At 48.1% G+C, this 12,729-nt stretch overlaps 6 protein-coding genes across 6 annotated transcripts; 2 read left to right on the forward strand and 4 right to left on the reverse strand.

The window, feature by feature from the left end:
• Nucleotides 1-69: 69 nt before the first annotated feature.
• DEU56DRAFT_869006 (uncharacterized protein) lies at nucleotides 70-3,486 on the forward strand (the record flags this gene model as incomplete). Its single annotated transcript, XM_041355526.1, has 15 exons — nucleotides 70-85; nucleotides 137-327; nucleotides 404-694; nucleotides 824-916; nucleotides 967-1,076; nucleotides 1,158-1,274; nucleotides 1,329-1,332; nucleotides 1,406-1,762; nucleotides 1,821-2,165; nucleotides 2,217-2,349; nucleotides 2,374-2,501; nucleotides 2,552-2,668; nucleotides 2,727-3,128; nucleotides 3,182-3,247; nucleotides 3,304-3,486. The coding sequence occupies 15 exons, from the start codon at nucleotides 70-72 to the stop codon at nucleotides 3,484-3,486; spliced, it is 2,553 nt and encodes an 850-aa protein (XP_041213168.1).
• A 160-nt stretch (nucleotides 3,487-3,646) lies between these two features.
• On the reverse strand, nucleotides 3,647-5,940 carry DEU56DRAFT_908243 (MFS general substrate transporter; the record flags this gene model as incomplete). The annotated part of the gene is made up of 16 exons (XM_041356976.1): nucleotides 3,647-3,968; nucleotides 4,020-4,053; nucleotides 4,106-4,141; nucleotides 4,198-4,227; nucleotides 4,276-4,394; nucleotides 4,449-4,495; nucleotides 4,548-4,727; nucleotides 4,778-4,974; nucleotides 5,024-5,088; nucleotides 5,144-5,210; nucleotides 5,269-5,377; nucleotides 5,445-5,462; nucleotides 5,503-5,586; nucleotides 5,656-5,674; nucleotides 5,734-5,754; nucleotides 5,807-5,940. 16 exons carry the CDS (start codon nucleotides 5,938-5,940, stop codon nucleotides 3,647-3,649), a joined length of 1,482 nt encoding a protein of 493 aa, XP_041213169.1.
• A 250-nt stretch (nucleotides 5,941-6,190) lies between these two features.
• On the forward strand, nucleotides 6,191-7,791 carry DEU56DRAFT_549798 (ATPase V0 complex subunit D). The gene is made up of 5 exons (XM_041346749.1): nucleotides 6,191-6,280; nucleotides 6,330-6,429; nucleotides 6,483-6,654; nucleotides 6,699-6,877; nucleotides 6,928-7,791. The coding sequence occupies exons 1-5, from the start codon at nucleotides 6,260-6,262 to the stop codon at nucleotides 7,527-7,529; spliced, it is 1,074 nt and encodes a 357-aa protein (XP_041213170.1). The 5' UTR covers nucleotides 6,191-6,259; the 3' UTR covers nucleotides 7,530-7,791.
• Nucleotides 7,626-9,324, reverse strand: DEU56DRAFT_977407 (Alpha/Beta hydrolase protein; the record flags this gene model as incomplete). Its single annotated transcript, XM_041359650.1, has 8 exons — nucleotides 8,887-9,324; nucleotides 8,684-8,841; nucleotides 8,585-8,627; nucleotides 8,499-8,527; nucleotides 8,378-8,445; nucleotides 8,065-8,318; nucleotides 7,844-8,012; nucleotides 7,626-7,791 (listed from the first exon to the last, which is right to left on the reverse strand). Exons 1-8 carry the CDS (start codon nucleotides 9,203-9,205, stop codon nucleotides 7,626-7,628), a joined length of 1,206 nt encoding a protein of 401 aa, XP_041213171.1. The 5' UTR covers nucleotides 9,206-9,324.
• Nucleotides 9,325-10,826: 1,502 nt separating this feature from the next.
• On the reverse strand, nucleotides 10,827-11,612 carry DEU56DRAFT_777677 (uncharacterized protein). The gene has a single exon (XM_041351786.1). The coding sequence runs from the start codon at nucleotides 11,504-11,506 to the stop codon at nucleotides 11,273-11,275; it is 234 nt and encodes a 77-aa protein (XP_041213172.1). The 5' UTR covers nucleotides 11,507-11,612; the 3' UTR covers nucleotides 10,827-11,272.
• Nucleotides 11,590-12,558, reverse strand: DEU56DRAFT_777680 (uncharacterized protein). Its single transcript, XM_041351787.1, has 5 exons — nucleotides 12,260-12,558; nucleotides 11,954-12,205; nucleotides 11,826-11,900; nucleotides 11,671-11,765; nucleotides 11,590-11,626 (listed from the first exon to the last, which is right to left on the reverse strand). The coding sequence occupies exons 1-4, from the start codon at nucleotides 12,549-12,551 to the stop codon at nucleotides 11,671-11,673; spliced, it is 714 nt and encodes a 237-aa protein (XP_041213173.1). The 5' UTR covers nucleotides 12,552-12,558; the 3' UTR covers nucleotides 11,590-11,626.
• Nucleotides 12,559-12,729: the final 171 nt, after the last annotated feature.

Below are 12,729 nucleotides of genomic sequence, written 5' to 3' on the forward strand. Positions count from 1 at the left end.
TAACCAGTGCTCTTCCTGAGCAGTTCAAGCTTCTCCCTACCGCAGTCAAGAACCCTTCTACCACACGCCATGCAACGCCTGTGTGGTATGTTTTCTGATCATTCCTTTTCTCACTCATAACCTGAGATTTGGATAGATGAAGTCATCGAGTTGATCTTTTACGAGCTCGACGACCCGACCGCCTTGACGCTTACTTCCAAACACTTTCACAATGTGTCCCAAGACCCCTACGTCCGAGCCCACTACTTTCTTAACCGTTATGGTCGCATGGACGCTATGTTTTGGGCTTTAGGGAGAGGGAAGATTATGACTGACAAAGTCATCGACGTTCGTCCCTTATTTCCCTTGCTGTGTCCCAGCGCTTCGTGGAGCCTAACTGATTATATGCGCTCCCTTTGTCCAGATCCTAATCAGTAGTGGTGCATATGTATCCAGATATCTTGTCCAAGTCGCCATACACCATTATTTCAGGTCTGCAAACCATTTCATAAAGACCGCATGGGTTCGCAACATGTCGATTCCCGTTTTCGCTCATTTCATGAAGGTCGCTTGCGGGTTATTCGATGAAGTGCCGTTGGGGAAGAACGAGGATGATGGTTATTTCTTCTCTGTGTTTTTGAAGGAGAGTAGGCTTCCGCCAGATATGAAGAGCACAAAGTGGGAGACGGTGCGAGATATATTTGGCAAGTATAAGGTGCGCGGCGTCAGTATCCTGAATTATGCGGTTTCCTATGATTTGCTGTAGTTCATCCCGTTCAGCATGAAGGTTGGTTTCTGGAATGTCGTGATTTGTTTGGATATGCTCACGGTGTCCTTTGTACAGGACCCACTTATGGTGCAATTGCCGATCGCTCTCGCTATTGAGCCAAGATTACTTCCCTACGCTGAAGCCAATGGATTCCATATGGACACCAAGGTAGTCTTACCTCCTAGCGCATCCACAACCAATACTGAAGAATTCGATAGTACCGCGACTTCGTCTTCCGTAAGATGTTTGAGAAAATGGCGCTTAATAACGGTGAACGCTCCGATGACATTCTCAGAAACGTGCGAGAGCTGCGACGTCTTGACAGTAGGTGAGAGCAAGCAGTTTTATCACAACAACCTTTGCGTGCTCAGATAAGTCTTCGCATTTCGTGATCCGGTTTACCCGCTAGGATGTTCCTGAGTCGCACAGTAGCAGCTGAAATCTGCATGGAATCGAAGAGTAATGAGTCGGCTTACCGTGCACTCAAGATCCTCGACCGTACCAAGGAACTCCTATTCGACCTCTCGTAAGTACGCCACTTTTTGAGATTCATTCACCCCTCATTATCATTGACCCATAGCACTGTCGTCGCCGAGTTGATCAAGGTGAGTTTAAAATCTGCTGAGTGTGTTGCCTTGACTTGAGCTCTGCCTTTAGCTATTTGTGAAGACACGCTCCATCACTTCCGCTTATACCATCAACGTTCTCAGACATCTATTCGCCGATTTCCCTAGTACAGACCCAACAGTCCGCATCGTCATGCTCCTGACAGCGTGCTTGTCGGATAACGTCCTGGTCCAGCCAAACCCCTCAGGCACATTGAAGAGCAAACTGGAACCTCTGGGTCTGCTCCCACTGACGAGGAAGGATATTGTGGACATCTTGACAAATCCATTCGTTGAGAAGCATTCAGCCCTCGTTGACTTCGCGAAGGATGAGATGAATCTCAGTTCGAACGATATCAAAGACATTCTTCAAGAAGTTGCTGTGAAATGCCTCAGGATTGGCAGTAAGGTGAGTGTTTAGACCAAAGACCATGTCGGGCCGTCATTTTGACAACTTTGATAAATAGGGGAAGACACTCAAGAAACTAGTTGACTGCCATCATTATCTTCAGGCAGTATTGCAAGAAAATGCGGTTCAGCGATATGCGATAAACTTGGACGATCTTCCTCCGTATGACGATGAAGAAGCATGTGCTGCGTACGAAGCTCCACTATGTAGAGATTTCAACACCAGCTCGAAGGCAACACGGAATCACTCTGGGACTGCTAGCGTAAATACCGCAGCTCCGAACGCTTTGGGGGGTCCTGCAGAAATGGGGGACGCAATTGCTATAGATGATCGTGAGATGGATGAGGACGAAAGTGGCAATGAAGGAACTGTTGAAATCGAAACTGGAGACACGTCAGAATTGGTTGGCGCATCGTTGTTTTCAACGTTCGAACGTTTGCTCATTACCGCGCAGGGGATAATCGGCCAAGATACTTTGTCCTCTATGATTCGACAGGACGAAATGGCTCCCACACGTTCTCGCAGACGGTCTCTCTATTTCAGCTACTTTGGACCTGACACCACTGGAAAGCTCGGGTACCCAATAGGTAATGATTGAATCTTGTGCATAGCAATGGACGCTCAGCAGCGCACCGCAGATTTTATTCAAGTTGGTCGATGGGTCAAAGAACGATATCCTGTCCGAAGTGCGATGGCTGCTACGTTTCTGACACACGCCGTGATCAACAACAATACTACTGTTGGTGCTATATTCTCTTCTTGAATGGTTTCTCTAACACAATAACACAGCTTCTCCATGGATTTTTCACATGCAATACCCCCTCAACTAACTATGTATCAACATCACAACATGTACCAGTAACACTCAAGCATTTCAGGCTACTTGCACGTCTCGGTAAAGCGCCAGTAAGCTCTCGTCGATGATAGAGTGTATTTTTGCTGACTGTTTCTCAACCCCTGCCAGAACTGGTGTCTTTACCATGAGATTGAGAACGGCGCCGAGTTCTACTTTTCTGAAGAAGACTATCTTTCGAAGCAACCACCAGCGACGGAACCCAAGCGATGTAGCAAGGTGAAGGTGAAGTCGAAAGAGACTAGCCCCAGCATCCCTCGTTTCTCCACTCAGGCCGGCCCGTCAAAGGTTCAAGTTTCTCCACGAGCCAGTAAACGAAGACCGCGGCGCTCGGCGGCGGCTGTCATGTCTTATGTCATCCCAGATTCTGATGATGAGGCTATTGTTGAGGATGACGACGACAATGCTGTAGTTGTCCTCATGACAATGCAAGCAAAGAAGCGGAAGGTAGAGTCCAATCTACAACGGTGGATCAAGCATCTGTCAGTGTTGCTGGCCGAGGAGCAGAAAAAAGTGACGTTCCGATTTATTGCACTTCATTTTAAATCTTGACATCGTTTCATTAGTACAAGGAAAAACGAAAGCGTCTCGAGAAAAGTGGGCCTTCTGATGGAAGACGTCGCGTCGCGAAGGTAGTTATTCATTCCTTTCTTGACCGTGGCCTTGTCTGATAGACGTCCAAATTTAGAGCGAGTTTCATAAATCATTGATGGTCAATCTTCGCTCTCTACGGAAACTCGACCTAGATAAGCGGAAACAACTGTACGGTCCAGACGCAGCAGAAGATGATTACTTTACCGAAGATGATGGTGACGACGAGTATCGGCAACGGACAACGCGCGCTACAAAGAGGCGTCGTGTGACCTCGTAACTTTTAGTCTTTGAACTCTGTCCATTATGTTTATATCACTATATGCGTGCTTGTCGCACGTTACGCACATACTAATATCGCATCGCATCACACTACCCACTACGTTATATTCCTTCGGAAAGTTGTTTAATGGATGCTTAGACGACATGGAACATTCTCCTTAGATTCGGTATCTGTAGCGCACGGAGCGATCGCCCAATCTGATTCTCTCTTCCTCGGATTCTTCTTTTGCCTCGCCCTTTGACAATAAACGGTCTCGCCTCCTGTTTTCCACACTCATCACGACCCACAAATATGTGGTCATTGCGATAGCGAACAGGAGATAGCCAATGGCTATAAGATTGGGTGTGCGGTACAGGTGACTGCTCAGTGTAGGCCTGTAGATTAGACAGCCTGCAATCGCTCCGATATCGCCGACGCTGATCTGAAGGGCTACTGCAACTGCACGTTTAGCCTGACCAGAAACGTTCTCCCCAGGCCAACTGTGATATGCTGTTAGATAGTGGAGCACGACTACAATCACCTGAACAGACCTCAGAAGAAGCGAATTGCCTGTATATACACCGGCTGTATCGAATCAGGATATATGAGCAACAAAACAATAATTTCCGCGGCTCACCCGCTGCGAGGTGTACTCCAAAATATTGAACGCCGGCTGTTGTATGCGTCAACACATGTTATACCACGACGCAGTAGAATAAGGTAACTTACGGCTAGTGGAAGCGATGAGAAGGATATATCCTGGAGGTTCATGAGGTAATTGAAGTGCGTGACACGAATTGCTCTCACCAATGATGGATACAATTGCAGCTCCTATAATGAAGGGCGCTCTTACATTGTACTTGCTTGAGAAATATACAGTAGTCCATATTGAAAAGCTTGCGAGCACATTCGGGGGGACGGTCATCCTTATGGTGGGACCCACTTCAACAATTGAATCCTTTGAGCTCGAAGGGACTTACAGTTGTGCCTGCCATGTCTGAAACCCAAGTCCTGCGATGATTGTGGGCTAAACTTGGCAGTCAGACACCATTCGCAATTTCCTGCGACGACGAACGTACCAGGAAAAGGCTGAGCGAGTACAGCACAAAAGAAAATCCGTGGAAAAGGAATGCATATGCCCAGACTAAGTGATCGCTGAAAGCATCTAGGACTGACGACCATTTGAAGGCTTGGTCGGTTCCTGCATCGGAGTCTGCTCGTAATCTATCTAGCAGGCGCGTTTTTTCTGCTTCAGATAGCTGCAAAAGTTGAACTTTTGGGGTGACGAAGACGGAAGGATAAAACGCACAAATTTGGCCTCGTGAGACCAAGTCGGCACAATGAAATATGCGATGAGGGAAATGACCACTGTGAGGATTCCCTCAAGAATGAATATCCTTTTTGCACTTGGGTTAACGAGGTGATATATGGGAACGGGAACATACCATTGCCAACCCCTTCTTCCGCCCACACCATCCATCAATCCAATGGAATACGCAAATATCCCTTCAGAAATTTAATCGAAGTGTGGTCACATGAAGAGCACCTAGCATACCTCCAAATGCCCCCGATATTGCCGCACCACCAAAGAAAATTGCAACTCGCCAACTCCGTTCATGTCTATACGAGTAATCAAGACCTGGTATGCATAAGGGTCTAGCATAGTGCTTCTTACCTCCGATAATATACTGAGAAGACGTATATCACACCGGGAAACAGTCCAGCTTCCGTGGCACCAAGTACTGACGAGAAGTAGCCGATCATCAGCGGTACCTTCCACACACACACAAGACAACATACAGAATCTGATTCCAAATAACCCGGCTTGGTTTTTGACAAGGCCTTGGCCAATAGAGACGAGACCCCAGGCAAGAGTCAATGATGGCAGCCAGACTTGCGGATTACATTTCTTCAGTCTGCAGAGACGATAAAGTTAGAATTCCCTCTAGACTAGCATTGAAAGGGATTGGAATCACATTATCTAGGATAAATGACTATCAGCTGAAGGGGTGAGTTGGAATTTGCGGCACATACATTGGCAGGGACCTCGAAAACAACATAGCCAACAAAATATATGGCTAAAGCAGTGTTATAGCTAGCAGCAGATACGCCGAGATCCTATGATGTGAAACAGGCACCCCATGTCAGGCCTAGGCTTCATTTCACGAAAAGCGTAAACCAACGCACAGTTGTCATTCCATCGATTCTACATGTCACCTGGATTGTCAACAACGCAAACCTTGAGTACACATTGACTTTGCTTACTTCGCATTCCCGATGTTTGACCTTGGACATTATCACATGAGCTCAAAATACAGCTTTCAAATAGAGAACAAACCTATCCAGGAAACTAAGGAGGTAAAGCAGAGTGAAAACAGGCAGAAGTCTACAGTCAACCTTGCGTAAAAGCCTGCGATCCTCTACGGAAACCTGGTCCCCCTCAACCACAGAGTTCTTTTCGGATAAAGACATGGTAAGGACCAAGCACAGAGCAGCATTTTGCCCATCCACACGAACTTATACGTTGCGAAAGCACACGCAACCGAGGTGCGCGATGGCGTATTGGGAAAGCTGTGATTAGGGGGACAAAAATATCACGACTCATTTCCACGAACCATGTGCAGTCTCATCTTCACGGGTAGAGTCGCGGTTGTAGTACCTGACAAGTGAGTAAGTATAACACCTAAATATAGTGATCGTGGAAACAACCTTCCTCTTACGTCTCAAGCCTACGGTATTAGCGGTCTGTGCCAAGTCGCGCAGTACTTACTATTGTCGCGAGTGGGTCATTATGGAGGGCCTCTTCTTCAACGTGGGTATACACCATCAACAAGTCCTCTATAGCTAACGGAGGCCTCTAGGTGAACAATGGCTTCTTGGAAGGAATCGTTCGAGGCTACAAGTCTGGCACACTCACTCAATCTCAATACGCCAGCTTGACGCAGTGCGAGACATTGGAAGGTCAGGAAGGGAGAAAACATAAGCTACTCCTTGCTCACGCGTATTTGGTGTAGACTTCAAAACGCAGCTGTCCGCGACTGACTATGGAAACTTTCTCGCGAACGAACCATCCCCGCTGTCCACCGCAACTATAGCGGACAAGGCAACACAGACTCTCGTGGACCAGTTTAACTTCCTCCGCAGCAATTCTGTTGAGCCTCTGAGCAAGTTCTTGGATTACATCACGTGTGTAGTGATCAATTCTATGTTCCCGCGCTCATAGTTTGTAGGTATGGGTACATGATTGACAATGTCGTCCTACTCATAACGGGCACGCTCCATGAGAGGGATACGCATGAACTTCTCGAACGATGTCATCCACTAGGCATATTCGACACCATGCCTGCATTATGTGTGGCAACCAACGTGGAAGAGCTTTACCAGAGTGTATTGGTAGAAACGCCTCTAGGTATTTGTCCTGCTATTGCCCCTACCCCAAATACTGAATGCCACGATCAGCGCCCTACTTCCGTGATTGCTTGTCTGCTGCTGATCTTGACGACATGAACATCGAGATCATCAGGAATACCGTCTACAAAGCATACCTAGAGGACTTCTACAGCTATGTCTCCACCATTGGTTCAACAACAGTGGAGGTCATGCACAGCATTCTCGCCTTTGAAGCTGATAGGCGAACGATAAACATCACCATCAACTCCTTTGACACAGAGCTTACCAAGGAGCAACGCGCTAAACTTTTCCCCGCCATCGGGCGATTGTTCCCCGCAGGTAACAACGCCCTCGCCAAAGCGGATGACATAGATCAAGTTCGCCAAGTGTGCGAGAACGTGGGTGAATATCGTTCATTCTTTGACAACTCGGCGTCGGCCCAGAGCAACGGTGATCTTGGGGACTTTGGAGTAGCTGCACAACTGGAGGATCGCTTCTTCCGCATGGAGGTGCACCTCAACAAGCTGGCCTTCCTGCAGCAGTTCCAGTATGGCGTGTTCTACAGTTATGTGAAGCTGAAGGAACAGGAAATCCGGAATATTACATGGATAGCAGAGTGTATTGCGCAAGATGCAAGGGACAGGATACATGATTTCATACCGATATTCTGAATTACACTTCCTATATGTACACTTTCACCTAATATTTCTTTCGAGTCATTCGAGTACCATGCCAACAGCGGCGACACGCATACGAATGTTGGTTGTTTAAGCATATCCACCTTTTCCAGGGACAATTCCGAATGCAGGACCCCCCTTCGTGAACATCTTCCGTACATCATCAACAAGCGCTTCCGGCCGTTCATAGGCAGCAAAATGGCCTCCTGTCTTATGATGGGACTCGAAAACAACATTATTCAACCTGCGCAGCCATCTACGCTCTCACATTAGTTTCGTAGCAGGACAGCTGATTGATAGAAACGCACGCTATGGGTGGAAGTATGAGCTCTTTCGGGAAATACGACACTCCCATAGGAATGGTGGGGTAGCTTGTACGGCCTAAATCATAGAAATCTCCATGTACCTCGAAGTAAATGCGATGGGCAGCACCAGGCCCGGCACGGGAGAACCAGTATATGGAAATCCACGTCAGTGCTGTTCGAAAGCAGGTAAGCAATTATACTAACAAAAGTGATACTGCTGCTACCTTCGTCATCAGTCCATTTGTAATCGTCAGTCCAGATGACCAGTTTTTCGTAAAACCAAGCAAGCAGAGCAACAGGGCTGTCAGTAAAACTGTAAGCGAGTGTCTGCGGGAAGGTGCTCTGCTCAACAAAGTAGCCAGATGATTTGGTGCGATACCACGTGGTGCGCTCAAGTCCTGCCTTTTCCTCTGCAGACCAAGGGGTTAGCAGGAACGACAAGAAAGATAGGGGCGATTTCCAGCTCGGTGGGTCGGCCCTAATCAACGATTTGAAATGAGCCGACGTGTGTGAAGTGAGCGAGAAAATGACATATACATTGGAAAGTTGGTGTGCCACGCCTTGTGATGCTTTCCACCATACTTAGCGGCCATTCTTCGAGTGATCTGAGAGTACGTTAACGACAAGGCCTGTCTACTTGTGAAGCGTCTGAACTCACGAGGAAACCCCAGTCGCCTCCCTGGGTAACTGTGAGAAGAGACATGAACAAATCCACTTCAGGCAATAATAACGGTAGCGACGTACCATACTCGTTGTACCCGAGAGCGATCATGAGTTTGTGAACGACCTAGGTACACCACTCAACATTTTGAGAGCTTAGAACGTGCGATGAACAATAATTACCTCGGCATATTGATCAAGACCAAAGCCTGGTTTGTGTGAACCCTCCGAAAAACCAAAACCAGGCAAGCTAAGCGCTACAACATGAAAGCTAGGATGTTCAGGGGACGATGCAGTCAAGAGGGGCAACATCCCCTTGATTTCCAAGAAACTTCCAGGCCCTAGCTAAGGTCAGAAACCTGTCGAAATGCGCGAATACGACTTACATCCATGGCAAAACAACAGCGGAATGGCGTCAACAGTTTCGCTCTTCTTGTGAACATAGTGGATGTTCAACGCGCCGAAATCATCCACATCAATATCGCGGGTAAACATCGGCAGCGTTTCATTTATTTCCTTTTCATGTTTACGCCAGTCGTACCCATTTCCCCACCTCTCCGCAAGTCGCTTCATATCCGCCAGAGGTACGCCATGCTTCCACCCGATGTTCTGAAGTTCGTCCGGGAAAGTGGCGAGTTCAAGTTTAGCACGAAGGATAGTGAGTTTCTCGTCGGGGATGTTGATTTGAAAGGGAGTTTCAGACATGGTGGTGGAAGCGCAACTGAGAGAGGTACGTTCGGGTGCATCCTATGGTTTAATAGGAGGTGCTGGACAAAGAAGAGCTAAACTTCTGTTCCGTCTGGTGGGAAACATCTTAACCAGGCTTATCTCTGGTGTCATTCATCTTGGCCCATCTTCCAATAAAAATGCAGCTGTAGACATGTTATATTTTTGGTGCTTCCATAAGACACCGTGCACCTTGCGTGCTTCCTATTTCCTGGATTATTGATACAAGCGAGTCCGGTCAGCACAGATGAAATTAGGACAAAGGCACTACTGCAGGTGGTGACGGCAAAATTTTGTGTATACGTTGGCGAAGTCGGGGGCTTCGTTGGATGAGGATCAAAGAACTAGAGTGTCTGCGCGACGGCATACACGCGGTAGAACAGCATAAAGTTGTCCGTGCGCAAACGTCGAGAACTGAGAGTGAGTTCTGGGCAGCCTTTGAAGGTAATCGCATGAGCCATATGTTCAAGATTTTTTTTTTCCATTTTTCGTACAAGGAGTGTCTGAGGTGAAAAGTGAACATCATTCGGAGAATGCAATGGATTCATAAATGAAAATATATACTATAATTGCCGTCGACTTGTCAAGAATGTCAGCATTGCATTCGCCGACGGGGACATTGAGTACCGGCTCGTGAGAGGAAGGCAAGATCGAGGGTATGAATTTGCATCGCACGTAACTGTGGGCGGGAACAGGAAGTGGATTGCGTCTTCGATATTTGAACAAGGGAGGCCGTAGAGAGTCCGATGTTGACCGCAAGTATCCTCACCAACGCAATGGAGTGGATATAAGTGTTGCAAGAAAGAATATGTGCAGATTCATCCACGATAGGAAAGACCTGACAGATATGGCGATCGTCGCTATCTCGCCCACGCAACTCAGGACATTCAGTCCTCCAAAAGGGAGGTTCGGGTCGTTGCGAACTAAACGGCAGAGTCCTGCCAACCCCGAGACTTTCGCCCAACCGCAGGCCTCTCGAGAACGGCGGAAGTCTAAAACAGGATGCTCGACAATGGATTCGCGTCTGGACACTGAGTGCGCAGGACCGAGGGGGTATCATACGGCGGTAATATTAATGTTACATACAATCAGCTAGACAGCACACGTACGGCGGTTGTGGGCGGCAGCTTTGCCCTCGTGTAAGTAGATGTGACGGTCCAGCAAAGCATTTCGTAGTAGGAGTTTCAACTTTGTCCAAACAATTTTGGCAGTGTACGAAGTCCTATTGCCTATTACGGATGGATCGGTCCCCGTGGGGTGGATCAGATCCAGGCCAGGCACTTTGATGTTTATCAACAACGTCCTTAACAATTTCCAAGCGGGGTTATGCGGCGTACTCAAATTGTTGGCTTATCATTTCCTCACTCATACTAGCTTGCTAGGCAACTCCGACATGGCTTGTGAGCAGATATGAGATCCTGCTCGGTGGAACGGGCAGTGGTTCGAGGAATTTTAAGCGTCCCGACCGAAATAGCCCGTGGTTAACGCACCTCAGTGATGGAGTCAGAACTCCAGAAACAACCCACGAGATCCTGTTCTGAAAGAAGAACAATTGCGATGATAATCACAACGGAGTCAATGGATCAGATAGAGTCAAAGCGGAGCGCTGAGCACTGATTCAAATGAGGTGATGCCAGGGTAGCATAGGCATGTGAAGATGATCGTGACGTGATTAAAGGGCGTAGATATCAGAGGATATCATGTTCCTTCCTATTCCCTACCTCGACAACAATACCCAATCGACCCTGGAACCGACCTGCGAACGAGGGTGGGAACAGAACGAGCTTCCCTGGTTGATGATCACGAAGATGATGGTGGCGTTTATATTGTTCGAACGAACTAGAGTCATAGCCAAGATAGTATTATGAAAATCTGTATGGCCAAATGAACCCGCGAATCAATGATTAGCATCTGCGATACAAGCTCGCTCTCATTGCCGGCTTGACACCAAGTGCGAGACCATCAAGTCAACTGGTGAGTACCGGTCAACCGTGCCCGCCATATACGATCTGTCACGCCGCAGTAATGTTCCGGCCCGGCTTGGGCTCAAAGCCCCGGCTTAGGCTCGGCCTGGAGCGTGAGCCCAAGCCGGCCCAAAGCCGCGGCCCACACACTAGAAGAGATGTTCGCTGGGAGACTGCTGTCGGTAGGAATTTCTATGAGAGGCTGTAGCTGCACCAACACTCTTGTCGGCGCACGTGGATAGGATACGGTTGTACAAGTTGTACACTTCTTGAGCGCAGCAAGAATGGCCCATGTCCCGGCTTGCCCCAATATCATGAAGTTTCGTCTTCCCAGCGGGACCTCTAACGAACGGAAGCAATGGGGATGCAAAGCGTCTGACAGCGACGCTTATGCATGGAGGTGTGATAATCAGGTCGCAGTAAAAAAGCCTTGATGCAGTCTCAGATTCGCAAAGCAGTGTGTTTCGGAGTGACAGATCATTAGGCAAGCAACTCATCAAGAAAATCTTCCATCTCCACTTTGGGTGCCTTGGGTGCATCAGTGGGAAGCGCTGGGGCCTCAGAGTAGTTGTCATCTGGCCGATGCGTGAAACAAAATGTCAGCGAGATAATGTGCGTTGACGAGAATACTCTACCTTGTTTTCTATCGCGTGCAAATAGAGGTTTCGCTTTAAGTTTCTCCGGCTTTGCACGGAATCGAGCCTTCAGATCTATCAACCATGATCAGTCTTCTATACACCTACTATCGTCAGTTGCAAATCACCTCGACTTGCATCGGCGGCAGCCTTCTCGCGACTCATCTCCTCCAGTTCTGCATCCCACTCAATCGCCTGTACGCGTCCCTTCTGAGAAGTCGGAGGCGGAATACGATGAGACGAGATATGTGCGAGTTCATGGTCAATATCATCACCATCGACTTGAGGTAGTGCCACTACAGTCGTCTCCGACACGTCCGATAACCGCTGTCTCGCCAGAAACGACGAAAGGTCAATCTCCGGTTCATGAATCTCCTCTCCTACTTAAAGTCTCAAAAAAACACGCTGAACACATTTTCCACTTCATCACTCACCGTCAGAATCCAACTCGGGCTCGAGCTCCGCATAACGATCGGCATTAGATCCAAGTTGTCGTCGTGCGTACTTCTTCTGCAGCTCTTTCGCCTCTTCAGAATCAGGGTCGAGATCGACCACTTCTTCGTCCTCCAGTACGAGGCGCTTGTGAAATTCCGCTGGACGGCCGCCTCGACCACGGCCTCGTGCACGGAGGTACTTGCCTAGTCCACCTCGGGACTTTCCACGACCTCTGCCACGAGGATGCGATGGTTCGGAGGTTAATGTAGATGGAGAATTCGATTCTGACATGTTACATTACAACAAGAAGTGTTCGAATGGCACGATAACTTGACATCTGCACATCTGCTGTTGAACACATTTTCAGGTGCACAGCCGTATATATGGACTACGTTCTGCGAGTGATTGGGGGTCTGGCAGGGGAAGAGCCAAACAATTGACTTTTTAGTCGCGAAGCTGATCACTCCCG

Source organism: Suillus clintonianus (genome assembly GCF_016758775.1).
Source record: "Suillus clintonianus strain FC179 chromosome Unknown DEU56scaffold_8, whole genome shotgun sequence".
Classification (NCBI taxonomy): Eukaryota; Fungi; Basidiomycota; class Agaricomycetes; order Boletales; family Suillaceae; genus Suillus; species Suillus clintonianus.